The sequence below is a fragment of the Rhinopithecus roxellana genome, chromosome 11 (genome assembly GCF_007565055.1).
Source record: "Rhinopithecus roxellana isolate Shanxi Qingling chromosome 11, ASM756505v1, whole genome shotgun sequence".
Lineage (NCBI taxonomy): Eukaryota > Metazoa > Chordata > Mammalia > Primates > Cercopithecidae > Rhinopithecus > Rhinopithecus roxellana.
In genome coordinates this window covers 128762558-128781228 of record NC_044559.1, presented here as the reverse complement: position 1 = coordinate 128781228, position 18671 = coordinate 128762558, and the positions used below count along the sequence as shown (strand labels likewise).

Here is an 18671-nt window from a genome sequence, read left to right as displayed (position 1 = left end):
AACTTTATATTCATAGTTAACACTCACAATAAAGCTCTAACTTTTTATGGACAAATATTATAACTGAAATATAGAAAGCAAAACTAATTAGAATTACACTATAATAAATTTGAACTAAGGGTAATATGTGAAATATTCCCACTATCACTGATTTTAACTTTTACAGGTCAAACAGATCAAAAGATAAGAAAATTGAGGATATAATCAGTTTGATTTAGTCTATTTTTGCTAAACTTTTTAACAACAATTACAAAAAAACAAGATCAATGGCCAAAACCATCATATCTAAATACATATAACAGAATATAAGCTGTATAATCTACATTTTAAAAATTAAATACCATGTAATAGAAGCAAAAGTAAATATTCCAGAACGTCAAAAAAACTTTTGTTAAGTATCCTGTAACTACTAGGTCAAGATGGAAATCAAACTTAGGATACAGAATATTTTAAAATTAAAGAATATTTGAGAATGACATATAAAAATACGTCTTGAGGCCAATGCTATAGAGACAAATTCAGAGCCTTTAATGCTATTATTAAATACAACAGAATTATAGTAAGTAAAATTAAGTATTAAAAGAATTCTTTTTTTAAATAAAAGCAGGATGAAAAGTGCCAGTTAATTAAATAGCAAGAGGATATTTAGTGAATTGTTAAATTCAAGAAATAATCCTTGAAAAAATAAGGAAACATATGACAATATAACTGAAAAAACACAAATAGAATTAGAAATAAGGAGAATAAAATGTCAGATACATAAGAGAATTAACACTATTATTCCAGATACTCTCTTTAATACCAATCACTGGACATGAATAAGAATCACTATTGCTTTTAGGCAAAAAGCAAAGTAGTAATCATCTATGAGGAGACAGAGAAGAGTATTAGGAAAAAAGTAAAATTCCATGTTCCTTAACATGTAAATGGGCCATTTAATGTCATTTTTTTTCTAGTAAAATTGTTGTTTGATATATGCCTAATTACAGATTTGGATTGGACTTTTTAAAACTTGATAAAATTATGCTAAATTTCCCCTGGAAAGAGTCATACAAAATTGTCCTCGCATGTAGTATAGTAAATTTTAAAGACTTCCTAACCAAATATTGTAGACAAAGTGAAAAATTAGAAGGTCAACCAGAATGGATTTATGAGAACCATAGCTTAGTAGTTATAAGACTTTAATACAAAAGTTGGCAAATCTGGCTCTCGGGTCAATTTTTCTCTGTCATCCATTATTTTTTTTAAATAAGGTTTTGTTGGGGCCCAGGCATGTCCATTTGTTTATGTATTGTCTAGGGCTGCTTTGGTGCTAACAAACTCAGAGTTAAATAGTTGTAACAGAGACTATGTGGCCCTTGAAGGCTGAAAATATTTACCATCTGGCTCTTTACAAGAAAGTTTGCTGATCCATTCCTTAGTATAATATGAAAAGCACTGCATACCACGGGGAAGGGATTTTACTCAATGAATGATTTGGGGGAACTGGCTCTCTGATAAAAAGTTTTCGACAATATGGTAATGATGAAGCAATGGTTCCTTGGCATGACTCACATTGTACAGACATGAATATTATGCTTTCAGATAATATTTAATGGCATGGTAATAATTATATAACACCAAAATGTTTTTTAAAAGTAGGATCCCCAAAACACCATGAATCACAATTCGTGTTAAAAATGCATACCTGCAAAACTATTGGCTAGGGAAATTAACTCTTTCTGTATTTAAAATTTAATTTTAAGAGTACCCACTTTTAAATATTGAATCTTTATGGTACTGGGTTTTAAGTTTTAATATGATTTTTAATTGGCTTTTTCGTACTAATGATTCCTTTTAATGTTTTCAATTATCAAATGTTGATAAAATGTAGAGATCATTTTTATTATTAAACTTTATAATATACACTGTTTCATAATATAACAAATCATGCACTTATTACTTTTTAAATTGTTACTTTTTAAATATAAAACTTCATTGTTTAATGGAAAACTATCAGAAAAATGATATCCTGTTTATTATTATGGTCACTCATTTTTATTTCTACCATAAAGTGTTACAAAAAGTACACAATGCTCTGCTTTGGGGATTTCCAGAGGGAAAAATAATGCATAACTGAATAGATAGACATATTTATGTGAATGTAACTGTAAGTAGCACATAAAAGTTCTACTTAGTAGTTAACTCTTAGTGATATAATTTTGTTTTTTTTCCTATGATTTTATTTTATATATTTTCTGCTGTGAAAATATATTTAATTTAAATTTCCATAAAAAAGAAAGTAAATGTTACAAAATATTTAAAGGCAAAACATGTAGCCACAAACAAAAATATAGCAAACTCTTTAATCTCAAGATGCTTGATAGTTCTCATGTTCAGCATGCACTTTTTACGCATAAAAGCTATGAATTCACTATATAAAATATGTATTTATGTCATTACATACAAATTAAAAACTGATACGCTTCAAAACTATCATAAACACAATTAAAGGGCCTCCTAGGAAAAATAACAATCAGCACTTGCCATAATGCATGAGATGGCTCAGTATGATGAGAGTGTAGTCTGGTAAAATTGTTTCTTGGAGATATCACGACAATATGTATCAAGACATTTTAAAATGTCCATATATGTTTTTAAAAAACCAGTACATTTGCCTCAATGTAATAAGTTGCTACTTGTTCAAAGATTTAAGTACAATAATTTTTATTATAGGATTAATCATTACTATAACAAAAATTTTAAAAAGCTAAATAGCCAACAATTTAGTGATAAATAGATTCTGGAGCATCCACAGAATGGAGTCTCATAAAGTCCTATGGAGGCTCTGCAAAGCATGACACCAAAGAAAATAATAAAATACTCTGGATAAAATATTAACTGAAAAGGGAAAAAATAACCAACCTATAACATGAGATATTTCTGTATTTATCCATTTAGAAGGAAAGACACCAAAATATTAACCATGCTTGTCCTTGGTGTTGGAAACATAGGCCATTTATATTTTCTTCTTTATGTTTTCTTTTTCTTTTTATATGTTTCTTCTTTATATGTCTTCTTTTATATGTTTCTGTGCTTTCCAAATTTTCATCAAGAAGTATGAATAACTGTTCTAATAAAAACAGTTTTTTTTAAACGAAGGGCACTATAGGTTATCCACTGCAATGATAAGTCTAGAAGATCAGCCTGGGAGGTTATTGTTTTGTCAAATCTTTGGGATTTGACCCTAACATGGTCCCAATTCTGTGTTGAAATCAGTTATACCCAAATCTTTTTGATCAGTCACTGACATTTATTGAGCACCTACTAATCGTTAGGCCTTGGTTTAGCCTGAAATTGTGTGAAAGTCAAAGAGTGCATGACTTTTAGAATTGCTCATCAACAGGTACAATTCCAAAGTCAGTCCCAGGGTTTCACAGGTGTCTGAACAACTCTGGGACCACTCATATCTCTGAGCATAATTGTCTGCTCTCTGAGCTGGCACTGCATCCCAGATGGCTCTCCTTGATTTTTCCATGCAGGCATCCAGGAGCAGAGCTGTGGGGCAGCAGAATCTGTGATGACAGAGAATGATGATGTATTTTTGCCAGCAGATGCTCTTGCTCCTGTTTTGATACCCCAATATTTGGATGCAGAGAAGGACTCTGAGCATTGCTGACGGGTGTGTTCTGCACACCTATCTCTTCGGGATCTGAATAATTTGGTGGAAAGACAATGCCTTCCCTGGAAAAGGGTGTCAAGTCAGTCATATCGGAGGGTGGAAATTTCTTTATGTGATGGGAATGAGGGTTGAGGGAGGCACTTCACGGAGCATTCAGCAGTCTGCAATTAAACATCACTCCGGGGCTTTCTGCATAGGTGATGGTTGTTTCTGCATCATGGAGCAAACCAGGTGCTAGAACTTCAAATGCCAATTACCAAAAGCGCTTCCTGTGGAGGAAACCTCTCTACAACTCACCTGACCCAGAAGGCACACATATTTTTCTGGGTTAACATAAATGCTAGAATTGAAGAAATACCAAACTCTAAAGGCAGGATTGTGACATGTAGGTGAGCTCCTTTGCCTCCTAAGCTTTTGTCCTGCCAGTCTTTTCTGTGCCTTACCATGAAACCTGTGCTAGAAGTCTTCTGGGAAGCTCTTACATATGGCAGGGTTAGTCTTCAGGGATGCTTCAGGCAGAGACCTTCTCAATGGCTATCCTTGCGTCACATGGGCATTGGGGAGCATAAGACAGCTGAGTTAGGGTCCTGTTCAGAGCCTAGGATCAGGCGACCTGTATAGTCTAAGGAATATAGGAGTCCCTCTTCCCACTGCCAAGGACAAGGTTCCAAACCTGACTAGTGAAGCCCTTCTTCTGATTAAGGCAACATGGCCCCCTGGTTATGAGTACAGACTTCCAAATCCAATTAGTGTGGCTTTTAATACCTACTTTGCTATCCAATAGCCACAACAATGAAAAAGTTGCCTAACTTTTCTCTGCCTCGAATTCCTCATCCATAAAACAGGGATGAAAAAACAAAACAAAAGAAAAATTTATAGATTAGAGTTAAATGAGAGTATGTGTGAAACTTCTGATAGACAAAGCATACTTAAAAAATGGGAGTTTATCAAAAGAACCATCAACTAGCAATGCAACCAATTTAGACAATTCCCTCTCCCGGTGTCTCTGCGTTCTGATTCTAATCTCTGAGAGTTGGCTCAGAACACAAGGGTGGCCCACTTGGCCTCTAAAGTTCGATGATTCTCAGGTCCTGTAAAAGGACACTGAGGAAACCATGAAATGCCAGGGGAGGGACCCAGGCACTGTCACAGGGAAACCTGAGCCCACAGCGCCATCTAGCCCGCTTGGCCCACGCCCCGCTGCGCCTGCTAGTGCAACCCGCCCGAGCATCCTCCTCTTTTTATTTTTTTAAAGTATAATTACCGGAGCTTATGTTTCACAGTTAATGCTGTCAAGCCTTTTAAACTAATTGGTCTTTTATAGAAAATTTAACTGAAAATTAACACATCTTTTAATAACATTGCCTTAACTTTAATGGCTCTCTGCCTCTCGTTTATAATTGCTCTAAAATTGTCATTTTCCATGTCATAGCTGCCATTTTTTATATTTGCTAGTTTTCATGGTGTAGATTTTTATTTTTAGTATTTTTCTTTCGTGAGGGATGAAAATGATTGGATTTTTTTCCCTATCCCAGGGCTGCCTGGCCTGATGTGACAGCAGTGGTCTGTCCTGAATCTAGCAGGACATACCTCCATGTGCCTGATTGACACCACTGCTACCTCTTCTGCCTTGGGATGGCCATGGGCCCTCTGTCTCCGTGTGAGCAGTCAAAATGGAGGCTCTTGAGTGGGGTGTAAGAAATAGGGTCATGGAGCAATAAATTGTTTATATAACTAAAATCACATGGCACTAGGTTAGCTTGGACTGATAGAGAACTCAGGCCTCTCCATAACACCAGGTTCAAGGGTTTGGCACTTAATGAAAGTACAGGAAAGACAGTAAATCATGTGAATCCACATTCCAGATGGTCACACCCTCCAGTCTTACTGACACAAGTTCATTTCTGGCAAACAGAGGCCAGCTTTCTGATATTAAAGATGAAAACGTGGAACCATATCTTCTGGGTACCCCTGACTCATCTACCCACTAAGCTTCCAAATATTATCTAAGATGTGTGTTCATGAAAGAGAGAAAGAGAGAGGATAAGGGCACACGAACACATAAATATACATATATGTACATGCATATATACCAACAAAACTGCTTCTTTGTAATTACATGTGATCTTAAGAAATACATATCTGCTCTGTGAAAGATTTCCATATGCCTTTGCCATTCTCCAATTAGCAGAAAGTCATAATGGGTAACATCATTCCCATTTAACGACTGGCCCCAGCTGGGCCCCAGACAGTAGAAAAGATGTGCAAGGGCTGCCAGTGAGCCAGGACCAGAAGCTACAAGTCCTAATTCATGACCCAGTTTCCCTCCTCCAAGTCAATGCCTTTGTTCTGAAAATATGAATGCACTGGACATGCAAACTCCTGCCCTGGGCATTGTGGTGCAGTGGGCAGAGCAAAGACATACCTGGCATAACTGGCTCACATTGAAATTTCTCTCTAGTTCCTGGGGGGATCCTGCAGCGGGGGTCTCTCTATAGGCTGGCATTTACACTTCTCAATGTATTGTACACTAGTAATGGGGGCCTCTGCTTTTCTCTGCTCTTTCTCTTAACACTGTTATGATATGCTCTTTCTTTATTTTCTAGATTAGGTAGGTGCTGCAACCTAAAGCTTCATGAAATCTTATTTTCTAAAAAAAAGACAACACTCCCAACTTGTGTGCACTGGAACTCATTAGCTCTTGTAGTAGGGTTCCTCTTTTTCTCCTCAGAAGGAGGTAGCTCCTCACTGCTTCTTCAATAATGATGGTTCAGTGTAGTTGGTATCTGTTTAGGAAAGGTCCAAGGCTCAATGGAAATGGACATCATGTGCACAACCTCCTAACTCAGAGGACAAGCAAATGGCCAGAAGGCCAAGGATGCTGTCTGACCACAGACATGGTAATGCAGACACGTAAGATTAGAGGCAAAAGGCAGGAGGCTGGTAAGGCCAGGAAAGTGGAATGAACCAAGCAGGCAAAGGACATGAATGAAGCAGACCTGGTGGGATGCAATAGAGAGTAGTGTGGACTATGGCTAAAGGGAGCAGCTGCTCAGCTCAAGCCAATAGCTGCTTTATGGGAATCTGGGACCCCGCTTTCTGACTCTAATTTAAAGAAGGCAGGAACCCAGATTTTATATAAAATCTTATCATTTAAAAATATTGGCAACAAATTCAATTTAAAAATAAAACCTTGAGAAATGCAGAAGTTGTCTGTAGGGTGGATGTAGATTGCAACGTGACATTTCGAGACTTCTATTACAGATCTTTTATTAGAAACAAGATATCAAGCCAAGTATGATGCCAATATATTGTGCTATTTCTTTTTCTAAAATGAGTGTATGAGGATGGAGTGTCGCACAAAAAAAATAATCAGGGGTTACACTTCAGGAATCAACTCAGTGATGGGCTCGCTGTCCTAGCCAGCGTATCCAGAAACAGTGGCATTAGGAGATGCTGGTGGCTTTCAGAAGAAGGTGGATCCTCTCACCAAGTCAGAAGTGTCTCATCCCAGACTTAGAACTGGGCTGGATGTGATCTATTGTACTTGGAATATTCAGTGTGGCCAGCGGCCTTGCTTTCTTGATTGCTCTCCTGTCTACCACATTCCAACCACAATGGCCTCCAACTGCTTCCTCCAACAAACCAAACCCAGCTTGTCACCACTTTGCAGCTTTGGCCTTTGCAGTGTTCTCTCCTTCTGGCTTTTTCAGTGTCAGCTTCAACGTTACCTCTTAGGATAATTTTACTCTGACCACTGAGGGTAAAACAGGTCTCCACATCCATTCAAGCTATTTCATGTTTTTCAAATCAATTATCCTTATGTGACACTATTCATTTATTCACTCATCTATTTACTCTTAACACACTAGAATGAAAGCTTAAATAACATGAGGGCAAGGTCTTCATCTTTCTTTTCCACAACTGAATCCCCAGCATAGGGAATCATGTCTGCTGTCCAGTAAGTGCCCAATAAATGTATTGATTATAAACACTAGCAACAATAAATACATACAGAGCTTGTCATGTGCTAAGCACTGCTCTAATTGCTTTACAACCTTTACCCATTTACTCATCTCTGCAACCCTCTGACATGGGTACTACTATTATCTTCATTTTAGAGATGAGAAAACTGAGGCACAGAGAGGTTAAGGTTACGCAGCCAGTAAACAGCAGTTCTGGAATCCAGACCTAAGCCATCTGGCTCTTGAGTCCATGTCCAGTATTCACTTTCCAGGGTCCTAGTGGAGCTTAAATTGGGGCTGGGGTTGGGAGAAAGTGATAGTTGGGTGAAAAAGAAATCTGAATACTCATAAGTGAATTTGATCCCTAAAAACAGAGAGGGTTCCTTTCATCTAGTGTGACTGTGTGCATCGAGATGGTATCATTCTGAAAAATACATTTCTAAGTTGTGATCTTCTTAGAGACATATATCCAAAAGCCTAATTATTCCCTCTCATCCTGTGTTTCTGCAGTTGATTTGTGAGATAAAGCCACAGGGCCATGTCTATAACATCCTGATCTGTTCCAGGAATGCCTGTGATGAATCAAAATATTATTCTTTTAACAAATGAAGCAGTAAGCAGCAGGAGTGGGGTTATAAAGGACAATATTCAGAGAATGTTTAGACACATGATTAAATGACAATTTGGGAGAAGCGCTAGAAAAAGGAGACTGTCGACACCTGAAGAGATTTGTGTGTGGATGTTGTGAAGTTGCTTATGAGTGAATGCCTGCAATGGAAGTTTACCTCTGTCTCCTGCTATTTGGAGGAGTCTCACTTTCTCAATTTATATTCCTGACAGCCCTTTTTGTTCCTTCTAGTTACTGCCTTGGCACTTGACTAATCTGCTTTTTCATACATTAGGGTTGGAGTAGAATGCAAAGAAATCACAGGTAACATTTTATCAAAACGTCTAGATCCAACTGGATTTGTGGACTCAGACCCTACTCAAGACCGCATTACGAAGTTTGTTCATCCTAGACAATGAAAATAAGACCTAGAATAATTTGATAAGCATTTTGATTAATGATTTGAAAAGTTACCATCAATGAGTTACTTAAATATGTCTTGCTTCAACACTTAAACCAAGGGTATTCACATTATTGTCCAAAAGATCCAACAGTGTAGCTAAAGTGCCTCACACAGTTCTGGGCACTTAGTAGATGATGCTCCTGATGATAAATACAATGACAGTTACCAGATTCCTGACACCCTTTTATCCCAGGCTAGAATGCAGAAGACATGCTGCTCTCATACTATTGCATGCAAACATGCCTTACCACACTATCCCAAACATTTTTGCTTGCATTTCAAAGGAGATGGGAGATGGCTTGTTTAAAATTTTCAAATCAATTCACTTTGAATTCTCATTTGAATTTCCAAGAACTGACTACCTACTAATGATATAGATGCTTGTGCAACTCAAATCCAGATGGGCCTCCACCTCCACCCTGTGGCTACCATATGCCCCTTTGTCTGTGTTGAGAAGAAGTTCTCTGGTGCTCAAATTGATTTTATTCCTTGGAACCAGGGCTGGTTTCACGGGTGTTCAGCCTATGTGGTTGCACAGGGTCTGTTCTCAGATGGATCTTTGTTGTTTTGTTTTGTTTGATTTTTTGAGACAGGGTCTCACTCTGCCACCCAGGCTGGAGTGCAGTGGCTCTATATCATCTCACAGCAACCTCCACCTCTCAGGTTCAAGTGATTCTCATGCCTCAGCCTCCCAAGTAGCTGGGATTACAGGTGCGCACCACCACACCCAGCTAATTTTTAAAATATTTTTAGTAGAGACAGGGTTTCGCCATGTTGCTCAGACTGGTCTCAAACTCCTGGGCTCAAGTGATCTGCCCATCTCAGCCTTCTAAAGTGCTGGGATTAGAAGTGTTAGCCACTGCGCCCAGCCCCAAGTCTCTTTTGTTTTAATATTCTGCTGTCACCATTTTGAAATTCTTAATAACCCATGAAAAGTGACCTTGCAAATTATGTAGCCAGTCCTGCTAGAAACATACTGAATATCTGATATGTAGAAACATAAACAATTTTATAAATTTGGAATTTAAAAAATGTTATCAGAGTATTTTGTAGTTCTGAAAAAAAAATTCTACTGTAAATAGTTTAACCATCTCTTAGAACAGTCTTCTGAGATCTCTGTAATTAAGATTAGAACTAAAATAAAAATTTCTAATGAGCTGAATTACCAAAATCCATTTGAAACTGGATTTGAAGAATATGAGGCCTATGACTGAGAATACGGTGTTCCTAGGAATACATCTTACAGCTTCTATCATTCCTTCTGGCTTGCTCAAGGAGTTTGCCCAAACTGAGCCCAATATCACTGGCTGGTAGAAAGGTTAGCCTTGGTATCAGCAGGCCATAAGAAAGATCATCAACCCCAGGAAACCAAGGGGGCCCTTTTCCAAGGACCATTTTATCTCCCTGTTGGCTTGGAAAGCCATGGCATGGCATGAAGCCCAGTCAACCTTAATTCAGATGAATGTCATTTCACAATCACTTTTAAATCCAAAGTTCTGATTTTTAACTAAGATATGCTTGCAGCTGGACAATGTTCAGGCATACAGAATAACCCAAATTAGTCTTAAAAAGCTGTATGTTTTCTTTCCTCAAATAGAGGTCCTTCTGGGACTAGCATTATTTAATGAATAGATGAGACTGGTGCATAATTAGCATATCAGTTGTTTAGCATATTCAGGAGAATAACCTTCAGCGCTTTAAGAAATATATGTGTGTAAAAACTCTGAGTTCTGTTTATGGTTTTAATGTGTTCAGAAAAGCTCTTTTTCATGGATTCTCCAAAGGTCAGTTGTTCTTCAGCCTATGTCTGCATTTTCATAAATTGAGAATTTGAGAACTCCAAAATAAAAAAGCTTTTCTATGTAATAAATAAAGACGCTCAGTGAGAAGACTTCATAATACCCAGGCTATGACTCATTCTAAATGTCTACTTCTGCCTTTTGCAGTGAAAGATGGCTCCATTAAGTTGGGACCTATTTTTTGTTATTTGTTTTTTGGTTGCAAACATGAAAAAAAAAAAATGCCTGATTGCTAGATGTACGTCAAGTTATAAAAGAAACCAAAGCTGTGTTTGATCCCTCAGCCAGCCCACCCTCCTCTCTCTGCCACTAACTCTTCCCTGCAGCAGATACCCTGCCAGGCCTTGCCTCCATGCCTGGTTCTCTCCCAAGGACTTCGGTCTCAGTGACAGGCCTGGTAGTCACCTTTGACCCACTGTTCTCTCCACCTTCTGCTCATGTTCAATCTCCTCCCACAACAGCCAAGGCAATCCCCTTAAAACATGAACCTGATTATGTGACTCTCCAACTAAAATCCTTCAATGCCTCATTATTAAGAAAAAGTCCAAAACCATGAAAATGGGTTTCAAGGTCCTGCAGGTCTAACCTTGGCCATCCTCCTGCACCCTTGTCTCACCATGGCCCAGCCTCACAGGGTTTCTTTGCCTTCTTTGAGAGACTCAGGTTCCTCCCTCCACCATCACCAGGTTTTGCATTTGTTCTCTTTCTTCTTCAGGGAATACTCTTCCCCCAAGATCTCCCCTCTTTATGGCTCAAATTTTAGCATAAAATGTACAACTTCCTTGGGGAATCTTTCTGGGATCCCCAAGACCAGGTCAAGTCCTCACCTATATTTCCTCCTAGCCTGCCTTGCCTTCCTTGCACTTGAGGAATTTATAATCAAACATTTACTTGTGTGATGGTTTTATAATGTGGGTCTCCCCTTCTAGAGTGTGAGCTTCCAGGAGTCTTGCTCTCCACTGTGGCCCCAGTGCAGCCCAGGGCCTCAAAGTTTGGAGGTCCTCCACTGGCACATCCTCTACCCTTGAGTGAGGAGGAGGGAACAGAATAACTCACTGCGCTCATGAGCGAGTCCAGGACACTGACGGCAAACGCTGTCCCGCAGGCAAAGGGCTGCGTGAGGTACAGTTCTGTATCGGGGTCATCATCATCGTCTTGGTCCAAAAACTGAACATTAGTATCATTCACTAGAAAAAGCATAAAATAAGAATTAGTCCTGAAGACCACACACAGGTAGTGAAGCCAGAGGGAGACCAGGCTACTGGTTTAGAAACACTGAAGTCATTGAGAAGGAAACAAAAGCATGGAAGAAGCTGTAGATGGATCTTTGGGTGAGGGGGGCAGTGGGACTCAATGGACTGTTCCTGTGTCACTGTTTAAGTGTCTGAGACCTGGAGAGCAATGAGTTCGAGCAGGCTTGCTCCACAGCAGGCCGCTGGAGCACCAATAGACTGTGCTGGCCAGTCCTTTGGCATAGTTTTAGGATCATGACCTAAAAACACCTTCCAGTGCTTTTTGGTAATGAAGTCCTTTGAGAGATGGACATATTTCAATGATGAGCAGCCATGCTGGGATAGTCATTTTAGCCACAAAGAAAAGAAAGCAGCTTATTGGGAGTAAGGAGCGCTGGAAGGGGAGCACAGCAAAGGCAGATAGCAAGGAATGCACCCGCAGGCATAACCCACAGCCTACCCACTGGGATTGGCCTGGGTAGTTCCCTGGGGTCCCAGGCCCTAAATCTAGGTCCACACCCAACAGGCCCTGTTTAATACACAGGAAACCCCAGGTGGGACGGATGCCTGGCTGTCTCTTGCTGCTTGCTGACAAGGACTTGCTCTGCATTTTGAGTTGTGTGGGGACATCCCATGTTCTCCCTTTCCCCTCCTAAACAGCTCAATCTTTTATGTGCTTGCGTTCAAGCAGATGCAGCATTGGATGCTGTATTTCATTTCCATCTGAGGATTCCTCAAGGACTCCTCCCGCACGCACGTGCAGACTGATTAGTTGTGTCACTCAGATGTCTTTAACTTATTAAAAATTAAATGACAAATTAATTTCCATTCCCATCTTGGTTTCGGAAATTATCAGTTTTGCAGAGCAAGTAATAGGGGAAAAGTAGGTGGGGGGATGGAAGAAGGGAGCACTCACAATTTCTGGAATAATTATTGTGCTTTTAGGAAGAGAACAGATGAGGTTTCCTTTCCCTGATTCCTTTCTAAATGTATCAACAGCTAATTCTGTTTTCTAGAGTTATTGTTTTAATTTTTTAAGCAACTTTCTTGGTAACTCTTCTTTTAAAAAAAAAAAAAAAAGTTTTGTTTATTGTACGAAGCAGAATAAATGATACTAGCATGAAAGGCTAGGCATGGAATTAGTATTTTTAAATGACATCATCTTGTTTCCCTAGAGAAAGATTCTAATGGGGGAAAATCTTGGCCCTGTTCTTCCAAACTTGGTCACATTTGGGTCCCCATTGTTTCAGCAGCAAATGAATTGCAGGCTAGTGGTGAAAGTCCAAAATCCAGGCTCTGACAACTGGGCTTCAGTCCAGCCTGTCCTGCCAACTTCCTTGGGCAAAGTATTTCATCATTCTACACCTTAGTTTCTGTCTCTGTAAAATGGGGGAGTTACAGCAACTCTCTCATGAGGCTATCAGGAGGCTCATACAAATGGGATTGTGCCCAGTAAGCCTGGTCCAGCATCTGGATCATGCCATGACTTGATAAATGCCAGCTGTTATCATGATCTCCCTTCTGACATTAAATACCTGTCCACCCATTACAGCATGAAAATGCCCAGCTTCCCTCTGCCTCTCTTGGAAACACTGAAGGTCTTGCTCAGGGGTCTTTCAAGAGGTAGCTTTTCTTCACCTCCCTTCACTTGTCCAAAGGGATGTTGAAAGTCACTGTTTAGTCTTTCTGATTTGTGAGTCAGAAAATGTAAACCAGAGACCACATATGGAAGAATGTGGTTTTAGTTACTTGTAATAGCCACCAATAGTATGTGTGGCAATGCTCCAAAAAGCACAGCATCTGTTACCTCTTATCAGGAAGACAGGAAAGGGTTGGTACCAGATATGGAGGTGAAGTGACTCCAAGTAGTGGGAGGGGACTCCAGACTGTCAGTGAGCTAGGCATTTGGGGTCATGGGAAAAGCACTCCAAGAGACTAGCCAGGGTCCAGTGAATACCCTGTATATTGTTCTGAAATACCAGTCTCAGAAGGAGAGCAAGCAATGCTACCCAAGGCCTATTTCACAGAACAGTAATTATGTGGGTGCCAAGAGGTACTCACATAATCACCCCAAAGTATATGTGGTCAAACACAATTGGAATAGTCAGGTAAAACAGCTTTAACAAAGTCCTTTCTTGTGAGACTCTGAGGAGCCTTAGCCATGCTAACATCAATTGAGAGTCTCCAAGTAGATGAAGAGTGGAAAGTGCTACACAGCTTTGAAAGCCTGTGTGGCCTTGGTGCCCTCTGTATCTCTTAAAATTCATTATACTGGCCTGGCATAAGGCAGAACACATCTCAGAACATGTAGATAAATAAGAAGTATTCATGGGGGATGTGGGAGGTGAAGTGGTCTGAGGAGGGTGCTATAGCGGCTAGAGAAATAGGTTTCAAGGCAGAAGATAAGGGTGGTGTGAGCACCTCAAAGATTCTCTGAACACAAGGAAGAAATCTGGTGTAGGACAAAGGCTTCTGGAGAGTCAATGATGCTAATCAAATACCAGTATTGTTGCCTTAGGTTTGGGGCACCAAGCTTTTCCTTTTCTCTTCTACTAATGACAAATTAAGATATCCTAGTTAGACAGCAGCACCTGAATTTCAAATAGAAAATGAAATTCCTGGCAGTGAGGATTCTGAAATGCTGCTGTAGGTTTGTGAGATGGAGATGTTTGGATTAATTTTCTAACCAGGGGTGTGGACCACAACGAGCCCTGGGTCTCTTATGGCCCTCCAGTTCTGAGGAGAGCAATCCAGAAACCTAGGGCTTTTAAACAACTACACTAAACATGAAAAAAACACCCGTCCTATGGTTGGAAACAGAAAATAGTGTGATACTCCTTGACCTAAGTGAATTTGTCCTGATAAATAGCTATACCTACAATAATGCAGTGTTGAGTGGTGGACAATTTATTCCTTAGTTTCTAGACACCTTGCAAGCAAGATTACTGTGTTGAAAGCCTGCTCCCTTATTTTGAAATATATTTTTGGGCCAAGAAAATGGAGTGTTCATTTCATTTGTGAGTCATGTGAAGGCAGGTGCTCCCACCTCTCTATCCACTCCTCTGTTGAGCAGCACTTTTGCTGTCTCTATTTAGAAGATCAATCCCCAGTTCTGAGACCTGCTGCTGATGGGTGCCCTTCATGGAGTTATTAACCAAGTCGTGGGGAAGTAGGGAAGAGCCTGATAAATGCGGTCATGACTGGAGGCCTTTATCTTCCACCTGAGTCCATTGTGAATCTCCCAGAGAGGGTTCTGGGAGTGGGGGCCAGAGTGCAGGGCTGCACCTGGGTGGTTGCTAACCTTATCCTCTGCACCCTTCTTGAAATCTGCCTTTAGTAAAAAAGGTTCCCCTAGGGACCAGGGGATTTTATGGCTTCAGAAGCAGAGCTTCTGAGAAATGCCCTAGTAGTGGGGGGGAAGAAAGGCAAATAAAGTCAGAATAAAGAAAAATAAACAGCTGGAGGGAAGGTGCCATCTTAGGTTTCTTATCTTAAAATTTTGATATTCTCCTTTGACTTCCTCTGAGAGCTGTGAAGACATGTCACTCAAACTGACAGTGTATTGGAAGAGGAGTAGAAGGGAGAAGGCGGGAGAGCGGCGTGACAAAAAAAAAGTGGGGAAAAAAGGCTCAGGCCAGAGAAAATGAATTAGAGCAAAGATGCTTTGGAAACAACTGCCAGGTCAGATGGGTGTGATCAAAGGTTTACTGATGCTGTGTGGGGAAAAAAATCATTAAGAAAGGCCAGAACAAGACAGTCGATTCCAACCAGAGCCACAAATAAAACACATTCAAAGCAGTGCCATGGGGTAGCCTTTCTGTTACAGCCGGCGAAATAAAAACAAGCTGATGATAGTTGGAAACACCAACAACAGAACAAAAGGAGATACTGATGTGAAGGAAAACAGTGCTTCTTACCCAGTTCAGTTATCATTAGAATGTGCGTCCCACTGTTTTTTTCCTGATTGACTGATACCAAAGGCAACTTGCCCGGTTTAGCTAATTGGATACAACATTTAAGGGTTGGGGAAAGGGAGTGGAGGAAAGTACAGAAAAAGAAGAGAGTGAGGGAATAACAGAGGAAACATTCTCAAGTAAAGGGACCCCGGACCATAGGTAGTTTGTATTTGTCTTGGGGGAAGAGGCCACTCTACAGTTTTGCACACTTACTAATGGTAATAGGGAGTGCCATGGCCAGGTTAGAAGTTAGATTCTATTGTCTAACCAACATGGCCCTCAAAACCCCATCATTTTGGGGGCCAGAATGGCATTTGCTGAAAATGGCTTTTGGCTGAGATATTTAACTATAATACGTTAAATGTGGAGTTATTACACATTAGCTTCTACCTTGTTTCCAAAATGGGTTTGGCTTAGATCCGAGGCTTTGTATATCAGTGGAGGGCTCGGATTGTAGGAGCTGTCCAGATAGAATGCTCGAAAGAGGTTCTTACAGTAAAAATCACCAGAAAGAATCCATGAACTAAGCCTTTCCTCCTTTCCTCTCCATTCCCAATTGTATGCCCCAATCGCAAATCCATCATCTCATGCTCCTTTGCAAACAGTGACCAGCATGAAGGAAACTGTCTATTCATCTCAGAATAAAGATAGATCAGTTTTCCCTTCCAGTAATCTGCCATATTTTTACCCATACCTTTCTCCCAGCTCCCTCAAAACAAACCCCATAGCAGCTACAAAGTTGAAAGGGCTAAGAAACAAACCAACCTCCTCATATCCTGTATGGTTTGAAAGAGAGAATAAAAATCTCCCCCAAAGCTGACATTGACCCCTACCTAGTTCAGTGATGATGGGGATGTTGACCCCAGTTGTGATGGATGGTTGACGTAACATCCCGTGCACTGGACTGTTATCTGGAGAGGATCTATCCATTCCTGGAGGTGTGAACCCTAGTGGGAGGGAAACAGAGGAGGAAGAAAAATCAGAGAAGTAGAAAATTTGGAAAGAGAGTACACTATATACACACAACCCCAAAAATGTAGCTTATGCATTATTCACAGGTCAACAATTAGTATTCCCAGGATAAACTCTGATGAGTTTTTCATTCTTTAGAAGGACAAGGTAGGAAACCATTATAACCGTAACTCACTTCATAGTTCCCTAAAAAGTCCAGACTCCACACCAATTATTTATTCTGCTCATAGATTTTGGCTCCCATCTCTTTCCAGGGACACAGGAGAATTATCCCTGTTCCCCCTTGAAGTTAGATATGGCTATGTGACACATGAAATGCTCTGGCCCATGAAAAGTGAACAGAACAAGGCATATCACTGCTGGTTCAGGTATTGGACGGCCATCTCTCTCTTCTCAGGCCATGGCAACTGTGAGGACACAGGTTACTATGGAGATGAAAGCTAGACAGCAGCACTGGACAGTTGCCCAGACCCACAAAGCATTCTGAGTGAAAAATAAAGCTGTGTTGCTTTAATCCTCTGAGATTTGTTTGTTTGTTGTTACCACAACATAACCTAACCTGGCCTGACTGTTACCGTAAACCAATCAATTTCTTATCCTTTTGCTGGCGAGTGACTTAGGCCTCAGTTTTCACAGACTTCTGGCCAATGGGAGGTGTGAGGAAATCTTCCTGGGGCTTTCAGGAAGTGTCTCTTTGCTCTTAAAAAGGAACACATAGGAAGAGATTCTCTTTTAATTTACTGAGCACTGTTTTATGTGCCTGTAGTGCCAGGAACTGAGGCACCAGCTGAGGGCATAACTAACTTAGTGATATTGGCTCAAGTGAATGACAGGAAAAGCTGTCCTGGAGTTCTTGGGGCAAGCAGCCTGGAGCCATCTCATCTCAGGATTTCTCCCTATGTGAGATTTTATACTCATACACACACACACGCACACACACATGTATTTATACATATACATACACACAATATAATACGATGTACATATTTTTCTGTTTAAGCTAAATGGAGAAGGAGTTTACTTGCATCTAAATCCTCCTGACTGATGTATATGCCACCTGCTTACGGCTGATCCCTTGAACTTCCCAGCGTGCCCAACAAAGACCACATAAGGTATATGTGGACACGGGAAAATTGGAAAGCAGCCTGCTGGGTCTCCAATTTTGCAGTTTGGGCTTCTTTGGGTCTCAGGTCCAAGTCCCAAGTACATACCTGGATGAGGTTGGAACAACTGTAACTTTCAGTTTAGTGACAGTGAGAAATATCCTGGCTAGGCAGAATGGCTGCCTCGTTAAGGTTTTGCATGGACACATATCAATATTAGCAATCTATTTGCCTCCTGCATTCATCTGGTGAAAATTAATTTTTCTAATGAAGCATATGGCATCTCCACGCAAGTGGCAAGACCCAGTGCACTTACATTTAGATGACAGGCAAGCATTCACATTCACTTCGGTTTCTCATTTTTGCCCTTGGCAGAATGCTACATGGGCTTATCAATGAATTAGGGACGAATTTTAGGAACAAAGTCACTTGCTAAATTTCCAAGGACAAAGCTCCAAATAGATTATTATGTGACCAGATCCCTGACTCACTTTCCAGCAATGTGACAAGATTGTGTTGAGTCTGGCATTTTGGCTAGGTGTGAGTCAGGAATGAAAAAAGGGGGTTCAATAATTGCCTATTGTTTTGGAGGCACATAATGCATAAAATGCCAGAGAAAAATAAAAGGGTTTTCTTACTTTCTGCTCTCCTGTGTATACATTTCTTATCATTGAGTGCCATACTTTCAAAAAGAAAAACAAAGTTTTACTTAATATCCATTCCCTGACTGCACTTAAATTGACTCTTTACATTAATATACTATGAAAAGGGTAAGTCATTTGATTGACATTGTAGTGTCCATCTTTTCAAACTTTGGAATATGTGTTTTTCAGCCAACCACATAACCAAAAACATGCATTTTAAAATGCTAGCTATTTTCTTCCTCTAGGATGGTGAAGGGGAAACTAAACAG

The 18671-nt window shown here is 40.1% G+C and overlaps 1 protein-coding gene and 1 long non-coding RNA gene across 4 annotated transcripts in view; one reads left to right on the top strand and one right to left on the bottom strand.

Annotated features, from left to right (window-relative positions):
* Nucleotides 1-18671, bottom strand: part of KCNMA1 (potassium calcium-activated channel subfamily M alpha 1) — a 304426-nt gene that overhangs the window by 19030 nt on the left and 266725 nt on the right. For all 3 annotated transcript variants that reach the window (XM_030941176.1, XM_030941175.1, XM_030941177.1), the window contains exons 21-22: nt 16517-16630; nt 11552-11682 (exon numbers count right to left, since the gene is read on the bottom strand). In XM_030941176.1, coding sequence (XP_030797036.1) covers nt 11552-11682; nt 16517-16630 — 245 coding nt within the window. The remainder of the gene's footprint in view (nt 1-11551; nt 11683-16516; nt 16631-18671) is intronic.
* The window catches only part of LOC104662241, an 88717-nt gene that overhangs the window by 8748 nt on the left and 61298 nt on the right, over nt 1-18671 (top strand). The window contains exon 2 of the long non-coding RNA XR_747958.1: nt 3522-3740. This is a non-coding gene — a long non-coding RNA (uncharacterized LOC104662241). The remainder of the gene's footprint in view (nt 1-3521; nt 3741-18671) is intronic.